The following is a 20,242-nucleotide window of genomic DNA, read 5'->3' on the forward strand; positions in this document are numbered from 1 at the left end:
TTGTTTTTATTAATATAACCTTTTATTTTTTTGTTAACCATTTTCTAATCTCATGAGATCCTGAGATGACCATTTTATTTCCGATTTATGGTAACTGCTAAAGTTCAGATTTGAGCTGATCTACAGATGTCCTCAAAATTTGGGGCTTTAGTTCTTTGTGACTCTTGTCTGACAGAGTGTGGAGTAAATGAGATACTGACACGAGGGGAAACTTTCTGTGTGGGAATATTGAAGGCCGTTTGATCATTGGCTACTTTTTCTCTGACATTGTCTCTCTAAGGCCAGTCATACATTTTAACAAGGACCTCCTAGACTCAAAGCAGAAGTGAAAGGCCAGCAGAGTGAGCTCATCCCAGCTGTGCTCCTGATCAAGCTTGTCCTCCTGTTGGTGAAATCTCAAGGCATAAACACAGGTACTCTCGGGCACTGTGGGTGTGCCTTTGCTGTCACGCTGTTGAACAAAGAAGGATAAAGCAGGTAAAGGAGAATTTGCTAGTGCGAGACCATGTAGAAAGTTACAGGGATTTTGTATCATTGCAAGAAAGAATTCACTTTGGGGTCCATGTTAATTAATATCTAATGTTAACCCTGTTTGACCCTATGGGTCAAAATATTTAATATGCAGAATATGAATTTTAAATATACTCAAATGTTTTGGGGAATATTTAACTCTTTTTTAGGTAATATAAATTTGTGGGTTCTTTTCTCTCACCTCTAGGGGTGGCAGCCAACTGGTTAGCAACTAATTATGCAAAGCTTGAACTCCCTTGTCTTAAATGCAATAGAGAAAGTTCAAGTGTTTGGATAATATGATTATTTTTCCATTAAAATATACCCAGGTTTATATAACAAATGTATTTTCTTGTTATTTGGATAAACAGTTATTGAATTATAAAGTAACTAAATAAAAATCAGTGAGCTAGGAAAATATGTCCTTGAAAAAGGATTTACTTTGTAATCTGTCACTGTGGTAGAAAGAATATTTATTGAAAAATAATTGGTAGTATATTCATACATCTTATCATAATTTGATGATTGTTCAAATCGTTTCCTCAAATTATAAAGAAATTAAAAGGTGAAATACTATAATATTAATATTTTAAGAACCAAGAATAAAATCTATTTAGGAAGACTGGTTATCTGGTTCTTTCTATCGAGTTACCAAAAACATTAGTTTTTGAAAAATGTTTTTCCTCTTTAGTCATTATTTATTTAAATTTCTAGGGAAATATGTATTTTTTATGGAAGTGTTTATATAAACTAAGTGTAGGAAAAGGATCATATTTTTGTAATTTTAGAAGCAATTGATATAATGCACATATTTGAACTAAATAGGTATTACATATGAAATATATACTTTGGTATGTACTTATATATATTTATTCATTTGAACTAAATACTTTTGTTTATAACAAACTGTGGAAGAATCTTGAAGAGATGGAAATACCAGATCACCTTACCCTCCTCCTGAGAAACCTGTATACAGGTCAAGAAGCAACAGTTAGAATCGGATATGGAACAATTGACTGATTCCAAATTGGGAAAGGAGTACGTCAAGACTGTATATTGTCACCCTACTTATTTAACTTCTATGCAGAATACACCATGTGAAATGTCAGGCTGGATGAAGCACAAGCTGGAATCAAGACTTTGGGGAGAAATCTCAATAACCTCATATATGCAGATGACAGCATCCTTATGGCAGAAAGAAAAGAGGAACTAAAGAGCTTCTTGATAAAGGTGAAAAAGGAGAGTAAAAAAAAAACTGGTTTAAAACTCAACATTCAAAAAATGAAGATCATGGCATCTGGTCCCATCACTTCATGGCAAATAGATGGGGAAACAATTGAAATAGTGACAGACTTTCTTTTCCAAAATCACTGCAGCCCTGAAATTAAAAGATGCTTGCTCCTAGACAGCATATTAAAAAGCGGAGACATTACTTTGCTGAAAAAGGTCCTTCTAGTCAAAGCTACAGTTTTGCTAGTAGTCATATATGGATGTGAGAGTTGGACCATAAAGAAAGCTGAGTGCTGAAGAATTGATGCTTTTGAACTGTGGTGTTAGAATTACAAATTATGCCTCAGTTGTTTGATGTTACTTCCTAAAATGCTTTTTCTTGAATCCTCCCACAATTTCTGCCTTTTTCTCAAACTGAGAAGATTGTCAAATTTGAGTGTGTGTGTGTCTGTCCTAAAGGGGGATTACCTATTCAGTTTCAGACTATGGTTACCATTTGGGCATGATACAGGTACTAACTGACCAAATGCAAATTTGCAAGAGAAGCTATAATTCTAGATAGTCATATAAGAATGAAATATACCATTTCCTAAATTGTTGCAATGAATTCATTTATTTTAAAAATAGTAAAAACTTAACATAACATGCTCATGAACTGTAATGGCCTGTTAATTAATCATGTAGAGACCATTGTAAGTCATCACAAAGAAAATTTAGAAGTATCTTTTTCTGATATTTTCAGATCAATAGTTACTTGGCATCACTTATTTCAGATTATCATGCTGATCATTCATTTAGCTCTTTCTATTATTTCATGATAAATATTGCCATTTTTCAATGCTATTAAAATGCCTTATTCAATGCTGCAAAGGATTCTTGCTGTGTTCTTTGCCTCCAGCCCTCAGAAATGAGCCAGGAGAAAGTGGTATACATGGAGCCAAAATTCCTGTATTCAAAGAAAAAGAAGGACAAAAGATATCGGAGTTACAAAAGGAAAGGTAAAATTTCTTTTTCATTTGTTTTCTTGTTTTCTGAAAATATTATGATGTTGAGTAAGAAAAAATGAAGTCATAATTGTGTCCACACATATTTGATATTACATGCCTAGTTCCTTATATACTGAGATGTACATATGTGCTAAGTTGCTTCAGTCATGTCTGACTCTTTGAGACCATATGGACTGTTGCCTGCGAGGCTCCTCTGTCCATGGGATCCTCCAAGCAAGAATCCTGAAGTGGGTTGCCATGTCCTCCTCCAGGGGATCTTTCCCACCCAGGGGTCGAAACTGCATCTCGTGCAGCTCCTGCATTGCAGGTGGATTCTTTACCACTGAGCCACCAGCGAAACCCTTATATGTTGCTTTTTAGTCACTCAGTCATGTCTGATTCTTTGTGACTCCATGGGCTGCAGCATGCCAGGCTTCCCTGTCCTTCACTGTCTCCTTGAGTTTTCTCATGTCCATTGAGTTGGTGATGCCATGCAACCATCTCATCCTCTGTTGTCCCCTTCTCCCACCTTCAATCTTTCCCAGCATCAGGGTCTTTTCTAATGAGCCAGCTGTTCTTATTAGGTGACCAAAGTATTGTAGTTTCAGCTTCAGCATCATTCCTTCCAATGAATATTCAGGGTTGATTTCTTTTAGGATTGGTAGATTTGATCTCCTTGCATTCCAAGAGACTTTCAACAGTTTTTTCGAGTGCTTATATACTGAGGGATAGAAAAAACATAATAGTAATGAGATTTGTGGTCACAGTAATTATAGGTATTAATTTTAAATTCCAGAACAAATTTCCATTTTGTTCCAATTCTGTTTTTTAATGATTGATGCTTTATATATATATATATTTACATATATTTTGCTTTTTGATTTTGTACAGAATCTCCATGGCATATCATTGCAATAATCCTGGGAATTGTATGCTTGTTTCTCCTACTGGCAATCACAGTCTTAGGATATATGTGTGAGTACCATATATATACATTTCTTACGAGTGAAAAGAGTCAGGATGAAAAATGAGATACTATAACTAATGAACTTCTGTTGATATAAAGTTGTATAGAAACCATTAGTGATCATGGATGGTGTTGATGATAATATTGATGATGATAACTTTATTATTTTACTGTCACTGAGTGTTTATGCCATACAGAATAGTGTAATAAGTGTAATGGCACAAAAATCTTGCTGATTATACAGTGTTGTTTACATACAGAGTGGAAATTACTTTTCAAGTAGGATGAGGTTTTCCATATGACCAAAGAGTTGGGAAAATATTTATTTGAATATTGCATTCATTATTATATGCACTAAGCATACTGTTATATATTTGAAAATAATAATGTTTAAATTACAAAGGAAAATAAATGATTTATTTTCTATATGACTAATGTTATCAATTTTACATAGTTCATGTAAATTTTCAAAAATTCTTATACAATGCTTGTTTCCAACATCTTTTCCTCATGATTATTAATTTCTTGTTTCACTCATTCAACAAACAATTTTGAGGACCTCTTATGGATCAGGAACTATGTATGGCATCAAAGATACAAAAATTAAAGGGAAAGTCATTTTTCAATGAGCTCAGTTTCAAGGAAAATATTTTTTAAAAAAGAACCAGTGCTTACAATAAAATATTATTAGTATAAGGACAATGGCATGAAGATATCAGATGAATGGCATATAGCATGCTGAGGTCAAGAAAGCTCTCCTGTAGGATTTAATAACTGATAAAAAGGATAATTAGGAGGCTCAGGGTAGAGAAGGCTCATTCAGATAAAGGATAACATGAAAAACGGACAGATGTACATGCTGGGAACATTCAGGTTTGGACCAAAATAAAGGTGGCTAGCAGTAAGTTTGGCTAGGTGTGTAACTTCATGGAAATCTTTTGTACCGTGTTGTGTGCATGCATGCTAAGTCGCTTCAGTCGTGCCAGACTCTTTGCGACCCTGTTGACTGTAACCTGCCAGGATCCTTTGTCCATGGGATTCTCCAGGCAAGAATACTGGAGTGGGTTGCCATACCATCCTCCAAGGGATCTTTCTGACCCAGAAATCGAACCCACATCTCTTACCCACTGAACCACCTGGGAAGCCCTAAAAACAAAGGAAACAATTGAAGTATTTTACATTAAGGAAAACCATAACTCATATTACATGAGCAGATCTGGATTCTGGAAAGTTCAGTCAAGGTAGACTGGAAAGATCAGATAGGGGATTATATCCAGATGAGGAATGAAATGTTGCCTGCCATGTCAGTAAACAAAGGATGTCAGGATCATCAGTGATTGTAGGCCTCAGGGGTGGTAAGCTGGTGAGCCCTGAGGGAACTCAGGAAGCAAAACAACACCTGTGATTTAGCAGCCATCAGACTGTAGCCACTCCATACTATGAGCCCCAAGGACACTCAGTATATGAAAACACAGCATACTGGCCCCAGATAGCTGAGATGCATATCAAAGGAGTGATATCTGTGAGCCCAGACTCTTGTATATTCCTGTACAAAGAAAAACACCAAATTTCTTAACTTGAAATATCTAGTTTCCTTTATTGTTTAGATAACAATAATCTTTTGAAGTTTAGACTACCTGCCTTTTGTTGCCAAACTCCTATATAACCTATCTTCCTCCCACCCTCACCTCTTCAAAGTCGTTCTTTCAGAGTTACTTGAGGCACTTCCTTCCCAGGGTTTGAAGTCCAAAAAACTCCCACTAAATATAACATAACTCTCAACTTTTAAGTTGTGAATATATATATTTAGTTGACACAGACTAGGGGTGAGAATTTCAGACTTGTTCAGTGGGAAGCACAAATTTTTTCTGCAATGGATTGATGGATACCTGTGTGTTTATAAAAACGGAGCCAAGAAAGTGAGGAGAACTTAGGCTTGATGGTGATTGTTTCTATGTGAAGTACTGATAGCAGATGAAGCCATCTTTTGAGAGAGAGTCAGGAGGGGTCATAGATAATTAGGAAAAGACTGAATAGCTATTGAATTAGGGAAAGAATGTGACTCAATAAACACATTGTGTAGTATTGAAGAGCATAATGATGATGAGAATTGTAAATGTCGAGCAGCACTAATTTGTATCTGAACAGTTTTGTGACATTTTTGTCATTGGACTTTCAAAAGTTTGTGGGAAGGCAATGTGATGAGATGAGTGATACATGTCTATCAGAGTTGGCTATTTTCAGATGTGCCTAAAGACTATTCTGCAAATTGTTGGAAGTCTTGCCCAAATTAGTTCTCTACTGTGTGGCCTCCAGTTCAGTTCAGTCACTCAGTCTTGTCCAAATCTTTGCGACCCCTTGAACCACAGCACTCCAGGCCTCCCTGTCCATCACCAACTCCCGGAGTCCACCCAAACCCATGTCCATTGAGTTGGTGATGCCATACAACCATCTCATCCTCCGTCGTCCCCTTCTCCTCCTGCCCTCAATCTTTCCCAGCATCAGGGTCTTCTCAAATGAGTCAGCTCTTCGCATCAGGTGGCCAAAGTATTGGAGTTTCAGCTTCAACATCAGTCCTACCAAAGAACACCCAGGACTGATCTCCTATAGGATGGACTGGTTGGATCTCCTTGCAGTCCAAGGGACTCTCAAGAGTCTTCTCCAGCACCACCATTCAAAAGCATCAATTCTTTTGTTCTCAGCTTTCTTTATAGTCCAAATCTCACATCCATACATGACCACTGGAAAAACCATAGCCTTGACTAGATGGACCTTTGTTGACAAAGTAGTGTCTCTGCTTTTTAATATACTGTCTAGGTTGGTCATAACTTTCCTTCCAAGGATAAGTGTCTTTTAATTTCATGGTTGTAATCACCATCTGCAGTGATTTTGGAGCCCCCAAAAATAGAGTCAGCCACTGTTTCCACTGTTTCCCCATCTTCCTGCCATGAAATGATGGGACCGGATGCCATGATCTTCGTTTTCTGAATGTTGAGCTTTAAGTCAACTTTTTCACTCTCTTCTTTCACTTTCATCAAGAGGCTTTTTAGTTCCTCTTCACTTTGTGCCATAAGGATGGTGTCATCTGTATATGTGAGGTTATTGGTATTTCTCCCAGCAATCTTGATTCCAGCTTGTGCTTCCTCCGGCCCAGCATTTCTCATGATGTACTCTGCATAGAAGTTAAATAAACAGGGTGACAATATACAGCCTTGACGTACTCCTTTTCTTATTTGGAACCAGTCTGTTGTTCCATGTCCAGTTCTAACTGTTACTTCCTGTGTGGGCTTAGATAGACAAAAAGGAAAGGGAGGTGGGTGTCTACTAATCACAAGAAATGGCAGTATTTAGAAACTAGAAGTCTTGGTGTGTCTTTTAAATTCAGGTCCAAAATATAAATATTGGAATGGATTAATGATTCGGAGCAACAGTGATATTTATTGTAATCAAGAACATTAAGAGACTGTGCAATTAATGTTTCTAGAGCTTTTTTACAAGTAGACATTTCATTTGGCTGAATGGTGATGAGTGTTAGCACAGTTTGAAACAAAGATTCTCAATTTTGTAACAAATTCTCCAGTGTTTTGAAAAATGTTCCTACACTTGCTTTTACATTTTTTATGCAAGAATTTTTTGAAAAGATGGCTGTTTTTCAGAGATTTTTAACTCTCTTTTTCGACATTAGAAGTAGCCCTCTGAGTTCTTTTCCCATAGGTGTTCAATGAATCCATTATAAACTTGTGCTAAAAAAAAGCCAAATCCCTTAGGTTACCCTTAAATGAAAATATTAAATGCTAAATCAAATAGTGAATACTAAATGTCACAAATTTCAAAATCTTTATTTGAAGAGTAGATGACATAAAAGCCCTTTATTTACAGTTTATATTCTCTGTTTTATAAATATTGATTACTGCTTTACATACTTAAAATAAGTATAATAATTTATAGCTATATATAAAAATAAATTTTATGTTCTGACACTTTAAAATATTTTAATGTTACATTTTCTCTGATCATACTTTCACTTAGTCAACATTGTTTATTTTGTAATTCAGAATTAAATGATTGTAATAAAATGATCTATTAAAGCCTTTCATTATCTTAATTTTACCATATGGATTGAAGATTTTCAAACAAATTCTAAGTGCAATACACAAGATATGAAAAACACAAGTGAAAGGAATGCTTCTGTACCAGGAGCTGAGGATCACTCAGTTTTACCACTTGGCACAGGTAAGTACTAAATATTTAGGCTGATAGCTGGCAGATTTTTTTCATGGAGTTATCCCCTTCTGTACCCTTCCAGTGTTGCTGGTCACTCGCTAAGTCCTGTCCTACTCTTTGTGACCCTATGTACTGCGGCACACCAGGCTTCTCTGTGTTTCACCATTCCCAGAGCATGCTCAAATTCATGTCCATTAAGTTGGTGATGCTATATAACCATCTCATCCTTTGCCACATTCATTTCCCAGCATCAGGGTCTTTTCCAATGAGTCATTTCTTTGCATCAGGTGGCCAAAGTGTTGGAACTTCAGCTTCAGCATCAGTCTTTCCAATGATTATTCAGGGTTGATTTCCTTTCGGATTGACTGGTTTGATCTCCTTGCTGCTCAAGGGAATCTCGAGAGTCTTCTCCAGCACTATAATTCAAAGGCCCTTTCAGTATTGCAAAATTTGACACTCAACTTTGTTCGGACCTTTAATTATGCTCATTCTTTCTTTTCAAATCAATTTTATTAATTATAGTTAATTAAATACAGACTTTCCAAAGTAAGAAGCTATTAGCCCTTTATATTGTTTTCATTATTTTGTGCTTGTAGATGACTTTTTGCCAATACAGATTCCTTGGAATTAATGGTTATGTCATGCTCAGTCTCTCAGTCGTTGTCTGAGTGTATGTGACTCCTGGACTCCACCAGGCTCCTCTGTCCATGGGTTTCTCCCAGCAAGAATACTGGGTTGGGTAGCCATGCCTTTGTCCAGGGGTCTTCCTGACCCAGGGACTGAACCTGGGTTTCCTGCATTGCAGGCAAATTCTTTATCGTCTGAGCCACAGAGAAACCTGGAATTAATACTATTTCTAAACACTTACACTGATGGGTTTCTTCCTTCAGGGAGAACTGCTCCACTTTTCTGTAGTCTATTTGTATTCAAGAAGTCAAGATTTATCAGTCTTAACAATGGCCTTGGGTTTGTCAGAGACAGTCTCTGGCTCAACAGTATTCTTACCTACAGAGTTTGGCAGGAGAGCTCTTCCTAAGATAACTTTGGGGATGCAGGAGAGTTCATTCAGTGTGAAGTAAGCAGTGAAATACAGAAAAGTGCAGGTCTCTAAATGGTCTTGAGGTTGTGGATGATGGTGGCTTTTATTTTCAAGTTAAAGGCTATGGTACATGTCAAGGAAAGTGGTCCTGCTGTGGAGAAGACTGTTACTATTTTTCAAAAAAAGAGAAAACTTGGACGGAGAGTAAGAAGTCATGCCAAGACCTGGGTGCTAGTCTCATTAAGATTGATGACCGAGAGGAGCAGGTATGTTTACTTTACTATATCTGAATAAGTGCTCTAGAAGTTCGTATGTCTTAAGTGAGGATAATTGTATAGGCTTTTCCTCCAATGTCATTTCATCAGTTTTATTTGAAGTCCTGGTCCATATAGGTGCAGACTTACCTGAAGGGGAGGGGACGCAGGTGTAGCAAAGACTTGGAAGAATTCTTTGTTAAACCAAGAGAAACAGCTTTCCTGTGCATGCGGGTGCCATGGGATGCTTTTCAGTCTATTATATGTGTTGCCTCTTCACAGTTTAGTATACATCAGATTGCTCGGTATTCAGCCGCTAGGGGCTAGGTCAGGGCAAATGAAAAACTGCCTTCGATGATATGAACAGTTTAGAAGAGGTAACATCTCATTGTATTGAGTTCTATTCTTTCACCATCAGTGTTCGGGAAGGAACACATTTGTAGAGAAGGATGAGTTTTTTATTTTCATGATCATAGGAAATATGGAATGAAAATAAAAGTGAATGAAACTAGCTGAAATGATTCTTCAAAAATGAATTTTTACCTCACTTATAATCCTGAGTGACAGAGGAAGCTTCTTTTTCCTAAAGAGAAAATCTAGATCACATTTGCCATCACTTATAAGATTTGAGAATATAAAGCTTATCTAACAGATTATATAGATTTCCTTCTAATGATTCAATTCAGGCACTGAGTTTAATTCTTAATATTTAGTCTTGGAAATGTTATTTATATTAGTGTCTTCTGAAGTACAAGTTAAAGCCCTATGTTTTCTTGTTTATGAAAGTTATATTATCATCATAATAATATGAATGAATCAATCTTTACTATCTAAGTAGTGGGATATGAAGCCAAAGAAATACAAATATCCAAATACAGAATACAAGTTCCTTGATCAATTTAAACCTCAGTTGTAATCAGTTCCCAAGTGATATGAGTTTTATTTTACCCCCGAGAGTTTATTTTAATCCATATTTTTCTTGTAATTTCTAATTCTGTTCTCTTCAGTTTTATTCCTGACATTGAAGTTTCTGGACTTAGAGCTTCAATGAATCTGCTTATGCTGTTATTTCTGTATTTGCATGAACTATTCTAGTTCCTTTGAAATTTCTGAAAAAATTTTGATGTTGTTTAGAGTGAAAGCCTTGCTTCATACTCTATTACCTCTTTTGGTGATAGCCTTGCTGTCAGTATTAAAAGCTGTGAACTGTACACTCTGCAGACTCTGGGATGGACTTTGTCCTGGAACAGCATTATTCTCCCACTAACAGTTAAGATTTCCTGTCTTCTGCTGTGTTACAGAGCATAAGAATGTAATTAGAACAGTGACTTAAATCCAATGATATTTTAAAAGAGAGACTGGTTTTTATGCGTTTATGTACCTAACACCTAGCAAAAATATATAAATGAAGAACTAATAGACATTTAAGGCTTTTTCCAAGTTCTAGAAATAATAAAGTATATTTTTGACATGTCTCTATAATACCCATACATTTTTCCTAGGCTTTAAAAATAAGCTATTAAAATATTCCTCTTATACAATTTTATTGTGGTGTAAAAATATTGACTTGTGTGTTTGTGAGAGAAACAGAGACTGAGATGTAACTTTTAGGAAAGAGAATTTACCGCTTCACACTTGTGTCCATTCAGAAATAACTGATGTAAGTAAAATATACCAATTGGAATAATGATTACAAGTAACTAACAATATTTTATGTCAAAGATGTTTCAGACACTGCCTGCATTATTTCAGTACACAAAATCTCCATAACAGATAATATGATTCCCATTTTATAGACAAAGAGAATGCTTAAGAAAATTTATTTGCTTAAGTTTACATGCAAGTAAATGGGATGACCTATTTTAAAACTTGTAGGTAAGTTTCTTCATTTTCACTCCTGTATACGATTCTGTACTGCAGATATACTTTATTCATAGTCTAGATGATGGGAATTTGGGTCATTTCCAGCTTTTGTTGTTATGAATGGTCCTTCATTAAACATTCTTAATGTTTAATGTTTTAATTCTCATATCTCTGCAAGATTTTTCCCTCTGCCCTATGTTTTATCATACATCACCCTAGGATTGGAAGCACTAGGTATGTAAGAGTTGAACTTCATATAATATTTCCAAATTATTTTTCAATATAATTTTAGCAGAAGTTTTTCTGTTTGTTTGTTTGTTTAATTTTGGCTTCTTGTGGGATCTTAGCTCCCTGATCAGGGATTGAAGCCAGGCCCCTTGCCATAGACAAACAGGGTCCTAACTACTGGACTGCCAGGGAAGTCCCTAGCAACAGTTTTAAAGATACCTTTGCTCTCTACCTTCAAACAAGCTTGGTGTTGTTATTCTTAATTTTTCACCAAGTGAATAGCTGTCAATATATCTTTGTACTTTTGATTTGCATCTCTCTGACATCTAGTGAGCTTGTTATATCTCCACATTTATAGCACCTGTGTTTTATTTATTTGAAATATAGGTTCTTAAATTTTGTTTATTTTTCTTATTAAATAACTTTGCTTTCTTATTGATTTATAGGGATATTTTATTTGTTCATCAAACTAGATCACTACAAACATCTGAAGATTTCAGACTTGTCTTTTTGCATTCTTTAAGGTATCTTATGATGAAGAGAAGTACTAGGTTAGAGCAGTCATGTTTACCTATGTAATCTATTTTACATGGTGATTTTTTTTAAAGTCCATCATGTTCATTCTTTTATATATTTCATCCAGACATGAGGAATAGAGTGATTCATTCATGAAGCCTTTCCACTTTCATTTCTTTTCTTCACAATGGAGAAATTAGTGCCTACTCTATTTGTCACAGGGGTATCTAAAAACAAATGTGCCCAGCATCTTATGAGAGTTCCCTGTAGTAAAGTGTATTATTGATATTATGAATAATGCTAGTGATTCTAATTTTCCCACAGGTCTTCATTCAATCAAAAATAAAATACAATCATTGGATTGGGTTAGAGAAAAGAGGGATTCATCATCCCTGGAAGTGGCTGGATGGCACAAACGTTTCTAAGAATCTGTAAGATTTTATTTCATAGTCTCCCCACTCCCTTTCATTCTCAGTACCTGATTCATAAATTACAGGTCAAAAATGGAAATGGTCCTTGGGAATTTAGGGAACATCTTTAATTCCAGTCATCTCACTTCTCAGACCAGCAACCAATTGCACATTTCAGGCCCCAGATAATCACATCCAAAAAGCATTATATCTACCCTCATTCTTTGGCAGTAGGAGAATGATAACAAACCAAAAAATACCAAGTAATTTATATAGCATATTGCTGCTGCTGCTGCTGCTAAGTCACTTCAGTCGTGTCTGACTCTGTGTGACCCCATAGACGGCAGACCACCAGGCTCCCCCGTCCCTGGGATTCTCCAGGCAAGAACACTGGAGTGGGTTGTTATTTCCTTCTCCAAGGCATGAAAGTGAAAAGTGAAAATGAATTCGCTCAGTCATGTCCGACTCTTAGCGACCCCATGGACTGAAGCCGACCAGGCTCCCCTGCCCATGAGATTTTCCAGGCAAGAGTACTGGAGTGGGGTGCCATTGCCCTCTGCAATATAGCATATTAGAGGATTGTAAATGCTATGATGTGATATGAAGCCCAATACATTTTGTCATAAGAGTGCTATATAAGTACCTTCCTATGATGGAGGTAAAAAGAGACTTCAAGTTTCTTTGTTAGCAACTATAAGAATAATTGCCAGTAATTTTGATGGGGCATATCTGGAATTCAGTTTTAGATTTATGGTGGATAAATATATTAAACATTTAATTACCTGCAGGATGTCACATGAACATTTTGGCACACGATTATCAAGTTCAAATGAGAGGTCTATTCATGCCTCAGTGCAGAGATGGTATTAATACTATGAGGCTGGAAGTGAACATCAGGAAATCTAAGGTCTGGGCCCTTGAAAACCCAAATGTTTCAGATTATGTAACTCAAAGACATTACTGAGAAAAGTGGTTAAAAATATGGTTAAGTCAATGAAGAGGGTAGGTTCATTGGGTACCTTAAAAAGAAGGACTACTTCAATAAGCAGAATGTGAAAGGCTGGTGACTTTTCACTGCTAATTTTGTTACTTGATATTAATACTTTCACTGAGATTCATGAACAGTTGGAGCAAAATTAAAATACATTTTCTTGTATATATTGTAGCCTTGCCCTAAAGTGCAAAGTCCATGTTCCTTAATCTCATTGCTCAGTTTCACAGATTTTTAATACTTTGTTTCATGTGGAAGGCATTAGGCTCAGTGGGGAAAAAAAAATACAGTCACATTTTCTTTCTTTCTTTTCACTGAAGAATAGATGACATACTCTATTATATTATTAGCTTCAGGCATATGACATAGTGATCTGATGCTTATTTACACCATAAATTGATCATTACAGTAAGATGAGTCACCCCCTCCCCCTGAAAAGACCAGTAACCCTCTGTCACCACAAAAATTTATTGCAATATTACTGACTATATATTATATTCCCGGTAACTTACTTATTTTATAATTAGAAGTTTATAACTCTTAAACCCCATCATCCATTTCCCCCAGCTTCCCACTTCTCTCTGCAACCACCAGTTTTTCCTAAGAATCTATGAATCTGACTACGTCTTATGGGGCCCAGTGGCACAATCCACTCTGGTCACTGGAGCCTGGTCCCCCGGGGTTTCTCCTGTATGGGCTGCATGTGTCCTCTTGTGGTTGAACTGCAATTGTCGTTGAACTGCGATTGTTGTGGGTGTGCAGGTTGGTGGGTTTGGCCTGCAGGTGGCCAAAGTTTTGGTGCTTCAGCTTCAGCATCAGTTCTTCCAATGCATATCCAGGGTTAATTTCCTGTAAGATTGACTTGTTTGGACTCCTTAGAGTCCAAGGACTCTCGAGAGTCTTCTCTAGCACTACAATTTGAAAGCATCAATTCTTCAGAGCTCAGTCTTCCTTATGGAACAACTCTCACATGCTAACATGACTACTGGAAAAACCAATAACTGTGACTATATGGACTTTGTAAGCAAAGTGTTGTCTCTGTTTTTTAATATACTGTCTAGGTTTGTCATAGCTTTGCTTATCATCAGACAGTTCAGTCTCTCAGTCATGTCCAACTATTTGCGACCCCATCCACTGTAGCACACCAGGCCTCCCTGTCATCAACAACGCCTGGAGTTTACCCAAACTCATGTCCATTGAGTCGGTGATGACATCCAACCATCTCATCCTCTGTCAATCCCTTCTCCCCCCGCCTTCAATCTTTCCCAGTATCAGGGTCTTTTCAGTGAGTCAGCTCTTCCCATCAGGTAGCCAAAGTACTGGAATTTCAGCTTCAGCATCAGTCCTTCCAATGAATATTCAGGCCTGATTTTCATTAGGATGGACTGGTTGGATCTCCTTGCAAGGGACTCTTAAGAATCTTCTCCAACACCACAGTTTAAAAGCATCAATTCTTTGGTGCTCAGCTTTCTTTATAGTCCAACTCTCATATCCATACATGACTACTGGAAAAACCATAGCTTTGACTAGACGGACGTTTGTTGGCAAAGTAATGTCTCTGCTTTTTAATATGCTGTCTAAGCTGGTCATAACTTTCCTTCCAAGGAGCAAGTATCTTTTAGTTTCATGGTTGCAGTAACCATCTGCAGTGATTTTGGAGCTCCCTAAAATAAAGTCTCTCACTGTTTCCACTGTTTCCCCATCTATTTGCCATGACGTGATGGGACCAGATGCCATGATCTTAGTTTTCTGAATGTTGACTTTTAAGCTAACTTTTTCACTCTCCTCTTTCACTTTCATCAAGAGGCTCTTTAGTTCTTCTTTGCTTTCTGCCATGAGGGTTTTCATCGCATATCTGAGGTTATTGATATTTCTTCCGGCAATCTTGGTTCCGGCTTGTGCTTCTTCCAGCCCAGTGTTTCTCATGATGTACTCTGTATATAAGTTAAATAAACAGGGTGACAATATACAGCCTTGACATACTCCTTTCCTGATTTGGAACCCGTCTATTATTCCATGTCCAGTTCTGTTGCTTCTTCACCAGCATATAGACTTCTCAGGAGGCAGGTCAGGTGGTCTGGTATTCCCATCTCTTTAAGAATTTTCCATAGTTTATTGTGATACACACAATCAAAGGCTTTGGTGTAGTCAATAAAGCAGAAGTAGATGTTTTTCTGGAACTCTCTCTCTTTTTTGATTATCCAACGGATGTTGGCAATTTGATCTCTGGTTCCTCTGCCATTTCTAAAGCCAGCTTAACAATCTGGAATTTCATGGCTCACGTACTGTTGAAACCTGGCTTGGAGAATTTTGAGCATTACTTTACTAGCATGTGAGATGAGTGCAATTGTGTGGCAGTTTGAGCATTCTTTGGCATTGTCTTTCTTTGGGATTGGAATGAAAACTGACCTTTTCCAGCCCTGTGGCCACTGCTGAGTTTTCCAAATTTCCTGGCATATTGAGTGCAGCACTTTTACAGAATCATCTCTAATGATTTGAAATAGCTCAACTGGAATTCCATTACCTCCGCTATCTTTTTTCATAGTGATGCTTCCTAAGGCCCACCTGACTTTGCATTCCAGGATGTCTGGCTCTAGGTGAGTGATCACACCATCATGATTATCTGGGTCATGAAGATCTTTTTTGTATAGTTCTTCTGTGTATTCTTGCCACCTCTTCTTAATATTTTCTGCTTCGGTTACTTGTCATAGCAAGCATCTCTTACTTACATAGCTGAAGCCACCATCTGCAGTGATTTTGGAGCCCAAGAAAATAAACTCTATCACTGTTTCCACTTTTCTGTTTCTATTTAGCATAAAGTGATGGGACCGGATGCCATGATCTTAGTATTTTTAAGAACGAGTTTCAAGCCAGCTTTTTTACTCTCTTCTTTCCCCCTCCTCAAGAGGCTCCTTGGTTCCTCTTTACTTTCTGCCATTAGAGTGGTATCATCTGCATTTCTGAAGTTATTGATATTTCTCCTGGCAATCTTGATTCCATCTTGTGATGCATCCAGCCTGGCATTTCACATGATGTACTCTGTGCATAAGGTAAATAAACTAGGTGACAATATACAGACTTGACATACCCCTTTCCCAATATTGAACCAGTTCATTGTTCCATGTCCACTTCTGGCTGTTGCTTCTTCACCCACACACAGGTTTCTCAGGAGGCAGGTAACATGGTCTGGTACTCCCATTTTTTAAGAATTTTCCAAGGTAAGCTGTGATACACACAGTCAAAGTCTTTAATGTAGTCAATGAGGCAGAACTAGATGCTTTTTAGGAATTCCCTTGCTTTCTCCATTATCCAAAGAATGTTGGCAATTTGATTTCTGGTTCCTCAGCCTCTTTGAAACCCAGCTTGTACATCTGGAAGTTCTTGGTTCATGTACTGCTAAAACCTCGCTTGAAGGATTTGGGGCATAACTTCACCAGCATATGATATAAGTGCAATAATACGGTAGTTCGAGGACTTCTCAGATGGCACTAGTGGTAAAGAACTTGACTGCCATAGCAGGAGACGTAAGAGACACATGTTCGATCCCTGGTTAGGGAAGATCCCCTGGAGGAGGGCCATGAACAGAGGAGCCTGGCGGGCTGTGGTCCATAGGTTTGCAAAGAGTCAAATATGACTGAAGTGACTTAGCAGGCAGCAGACAGTAGTTTGAACATTCTTTGGCATTTCCTTTTTTGGGATTGGAATAAAAACTGACCTTTTTCTTGAAGATATATCTAGTCTTTTCCTTTCTATTGTTTTTCTCATTTCTTTGCATTGCTCATTTAAGAAGACTTTTTTTTTTTTCTCTGCTTGCTATTCCTTGGAGCTCTGCATTCATTTGGATATATTTCCATTTCACCCTTGCCTTTCACTTGTCTTCTTTCTTCAGATATTTGTAAAGCATCCTCAGACAACCACTTTGCCTTGCTGCATTTCTTTTTCTTGGGAATGGCTTTGGTCACTACCTCCTGTACAGTGTTATTGATTTCCATTCATAGTTCTTCAGGCACTCTATCAGATCTAATCCCTTGAGTTTATTTGTCACCTCTACTGTATAATCATAAGAAATTTGATTTAGGTCATACCTGAATTGCCTAGTGGTTTTCCCTACTATCTCAATTTAAGCCTGAATTTTACAATAAGGAGTTCATGATCTGAGCCACAGTCAGCTCCAAGTCTTGTTTTTGCTGACTATGTAGAGCTTCTCCTTCTTGAGCTGCAGAGAACATAACCAGTCTCAATTCAGCATTGACCATCTGGTGATGTCCATGTGTAGAGTCTTCTCTTGGGTTGTTGGAAAAGAGTGTTTGCTATGACTAGCATGTTCTCTTGATAAAACTCTGTTAGCCTTTGCTATGCTTCATTTTGTACTCCAAGGTCAAACTTGCCTTTTATTCAAGTATTCCTGCCGTGAGTATCCCATGAACCCTTAAAAAAGGCAGAAAAGATATGACACCAGAAGATGAGACCCCAGGTCAGAAGGTGTCCAATATGCTACTGGGGAAGAGCATAGAGAAATTACTAATAGCTCCAGAAAGAATGAAGCAGCTAGGTCAAAGCAGAAATGATGCTCAGTTGCGGATGTATCTGGTGGTGAAAGTAAAGTCTGATGTTGTACAGAACAATGTTGCACAGGAATCTAGAAGGTTAGGTCCATGAGTTAAGGTAAATTGGATGTCGTTAAACAGGAGATGTCAAGATTGAATATCAACATTATAGGAATCAGTGAACTAAAATGGACAGGTATGGGTGAATTTAACTTTTGTGTGTTAATTGCTTAGTCATGTCTGACTCTCTGTGAGCCCATGGACTGTAGCCCACCAGGCTCCTCTCTCCATGGAATTCTCCAGTTAAGAATACTGGAGTGGGTTGCCACTTCCTTCTCCGGGGGAGATTCCTGACCCAGGGATCAATCCCATGTCTCCTGCATTGCAGGCAGATTCTTTACTATCTGAGCTATAGGGAAGTCCTGAATTTAATTTGGCTGACCATTACATCTACTACTGTGGCCAAGGAATGAAGTAGCCCTCATAGTCAACAAAAGAGTACAGAAAGCAACTTCAAAATGTGTTGTAACCCATTTTGGGTGCAAACTCAAAAATGACAGAATGATCTCAGTTTGTTTCGAAGATAAAACATTCAAAAACACAATATTCTAAGTCTCTGCCCCAACCACTGATGCCAAAGAAATTGAAGTTGTCCAGTTCTGTAGAGACCTTCAAGATCTTCTAGAAGTAACACCAAAAAAAAAGATGTCCTTTTTAACGTAGGGGATTAGAATGCAAACGTAGGAAGCCTGAGTCATAGGAAACTAGATCTATTTTTATTTCTAATGACAATGAACCAAATAATATTTTTTAAACACTTCTCAAATTTTCAGAAGTCTCAGAAGAATTTTTCAAACTACACATCTAGTTCATGTATATATCCCATTCTATACTATCTTTCTACTTCTTCCTTATTTCTAATATTTTCCTTAGTTTTAGACATAGTCATACTTTATAATTCCACAGGTAAATATCTGTTGCAAGATAAATATTTCATTGAAATAATTACACCCATATGTTTTAAATTTGTGATAATTAAATTTTGCTAAAGAATAACTTTCTAAAATAAATATATTTTCTGATGCAGGGATTTCCAGAATTCAAATGGAAAATGTGGATGCCTCAAGTCAAGACATATTATTCCTGATATTTGTACTAAGCAGTTTCATTATATTTGTGAAAAAACATTTACTTGCCTTAATAATTAAAGGAATTACTTTGATCAATGTCTTAATACATTCACCCTTTAATAGATGTTAGGGAACAAACTTTAATTATTCACTAACTTAAATTACAAACTTAAGTTACTCAATTACATATGATTTAAAAAGGATTATGGTATCTCATAATCTGTGAGAAAAGACAAATAAGTTTTATATATAGAAAATGATAAATCCAAAATTTGTTTATTTTTTTAAATTTCAAGGATCAGTGAATCAGAGAACATGAAACAAATTCATTGAACTGAATAATGTTTTTATATTTATTTTCTTAATCATTTAATTGAATTTATTTGAATAGATAATTAACACATTCAGATTGCTCAGACTATGAGAAATGAAATAATGAGCAAAGTCTCTTTACTTATCTGATTTCCTATTCACCTAGTTTCCTTGTTAGAGGCAAATACATAACTAGTTTCCTGGATAACTATAAATAATGGTTCTGTTTCTTTATATTTTGATGTAAAAAGTATCTTGCAGATTGTTCCATATCAGTACTTAAAGAGCTGTCTCATTTTTTGTAAAAGATTGCAAGTATTGTACCAAATCCCTGGAGAAGGAAATAGCAACTCCAGTACTCTTGCTTGGAAAATCCCATGGACAGAGGGATCCCCAGAGCCTGGTAGGCTACAGTTCACAGGGTTGCAAAGAGTCAGACATGCCTGAGCGACTTCACTTTCATTTTTTCATTGCACTAAATGGATGTGCCAAAATTTATTAAACCAGTTTATTTCAATGAGTATTTATTTCAATGAGTTTTCCCCAGAGTTTTGTAATTATAGAAAAACTTTACAGTAAAAAGAACTTAATATATTGTGTTATTTTCTATACATCTTACCTATATGGGAAATATCCATGAATGTAATTTCTGTGTCAACAGATGTATATATTACATTTTAATTGATATTTATTGTTTAAATAGAGATTATACACCTGTTATATCCAAATAGCAATGTTCAAGGGTGACACTTTCTCACATCTTTGCCATAAAAGCGTGTTAGCAATCTTTTTGATTTTACCAATAAAATATTTACCAAAAAACTTTTGTTTTGTGTCAATTTAATCACAATTCTTTATTACCTGAGCATCTGTTGATAGCATTTATTTTATTTAAACTATTTGTTCACATCTTTGTCGATTAATATCACAAACAATTCTGAGCAAAAGAAAGCAGACACATAATAGTTTATCCTATAAAATTCCACTTATTTGTATAGAGTGAAATGAGATAAATCAAAACTCTGATATTAGAAA

At 36.6% G+C, this 20,242-nt stretch overlaps 1 protein-coding gene across 2 annotated transcripts; it reads left to right on the top strand.

Annotated features, from left to right (window-relative positions):
* The first annotated feature begins 316 nt into the window (after window positions 1-316).
* On the top strand, window positions 317-20,029 carry LOC138437802 (C-type lectin domain family 7 member A-like). Of its 2 annotated transcripts, none has more exons than XM_069585689.1 (7): window positions 317-477; window positions 2,639-2,738; window positions 3,618-3,701; window positions 7,819-7,926; window positions 9,071-9,222; window positions 12,142-12,248; window positions 18,853-20,029. In XM_069585689.1, the coding sequence occupies exons 2-7, from the start codon at window positions 2,648-2,650 to the stop codon at window positions 18,971-18,973; spliced, it is 663 nt and encodes a 220-aa protein (XP_069441790.1). In that variant the 5' UTR covers window positions 317-477; window positions 2,639-2,647; the 3' UTR covers window positions 18,974-20,029. The 2 variants fall into 2 exon arrangements, with proteins under 2 accessions (XP_069441790.1, XP_069441791.1); XM_069585690.1 differs by having other exon boundaries at window positions 317-413.
* Window positions 20,030-20,242: the final 213 nt, after the last annotated feature.

Source organism: Ovis canadensis, chromosome 3 (assembly GCF_042477335.2).
Source record: "Ovis canadensis isolate MfBH-ARS-UI-01 breed Bighorn chromosome 3, ARS-UI_OviCan_v2, whole genome shotgun sequence".
Taxonomy (NCBI): domain Eukaryota; kingdom Metazoa; phylum Chordata; class Mammalia; order Artiodactyla; family Bovidae; genus Ovis; species Ovis canadensis.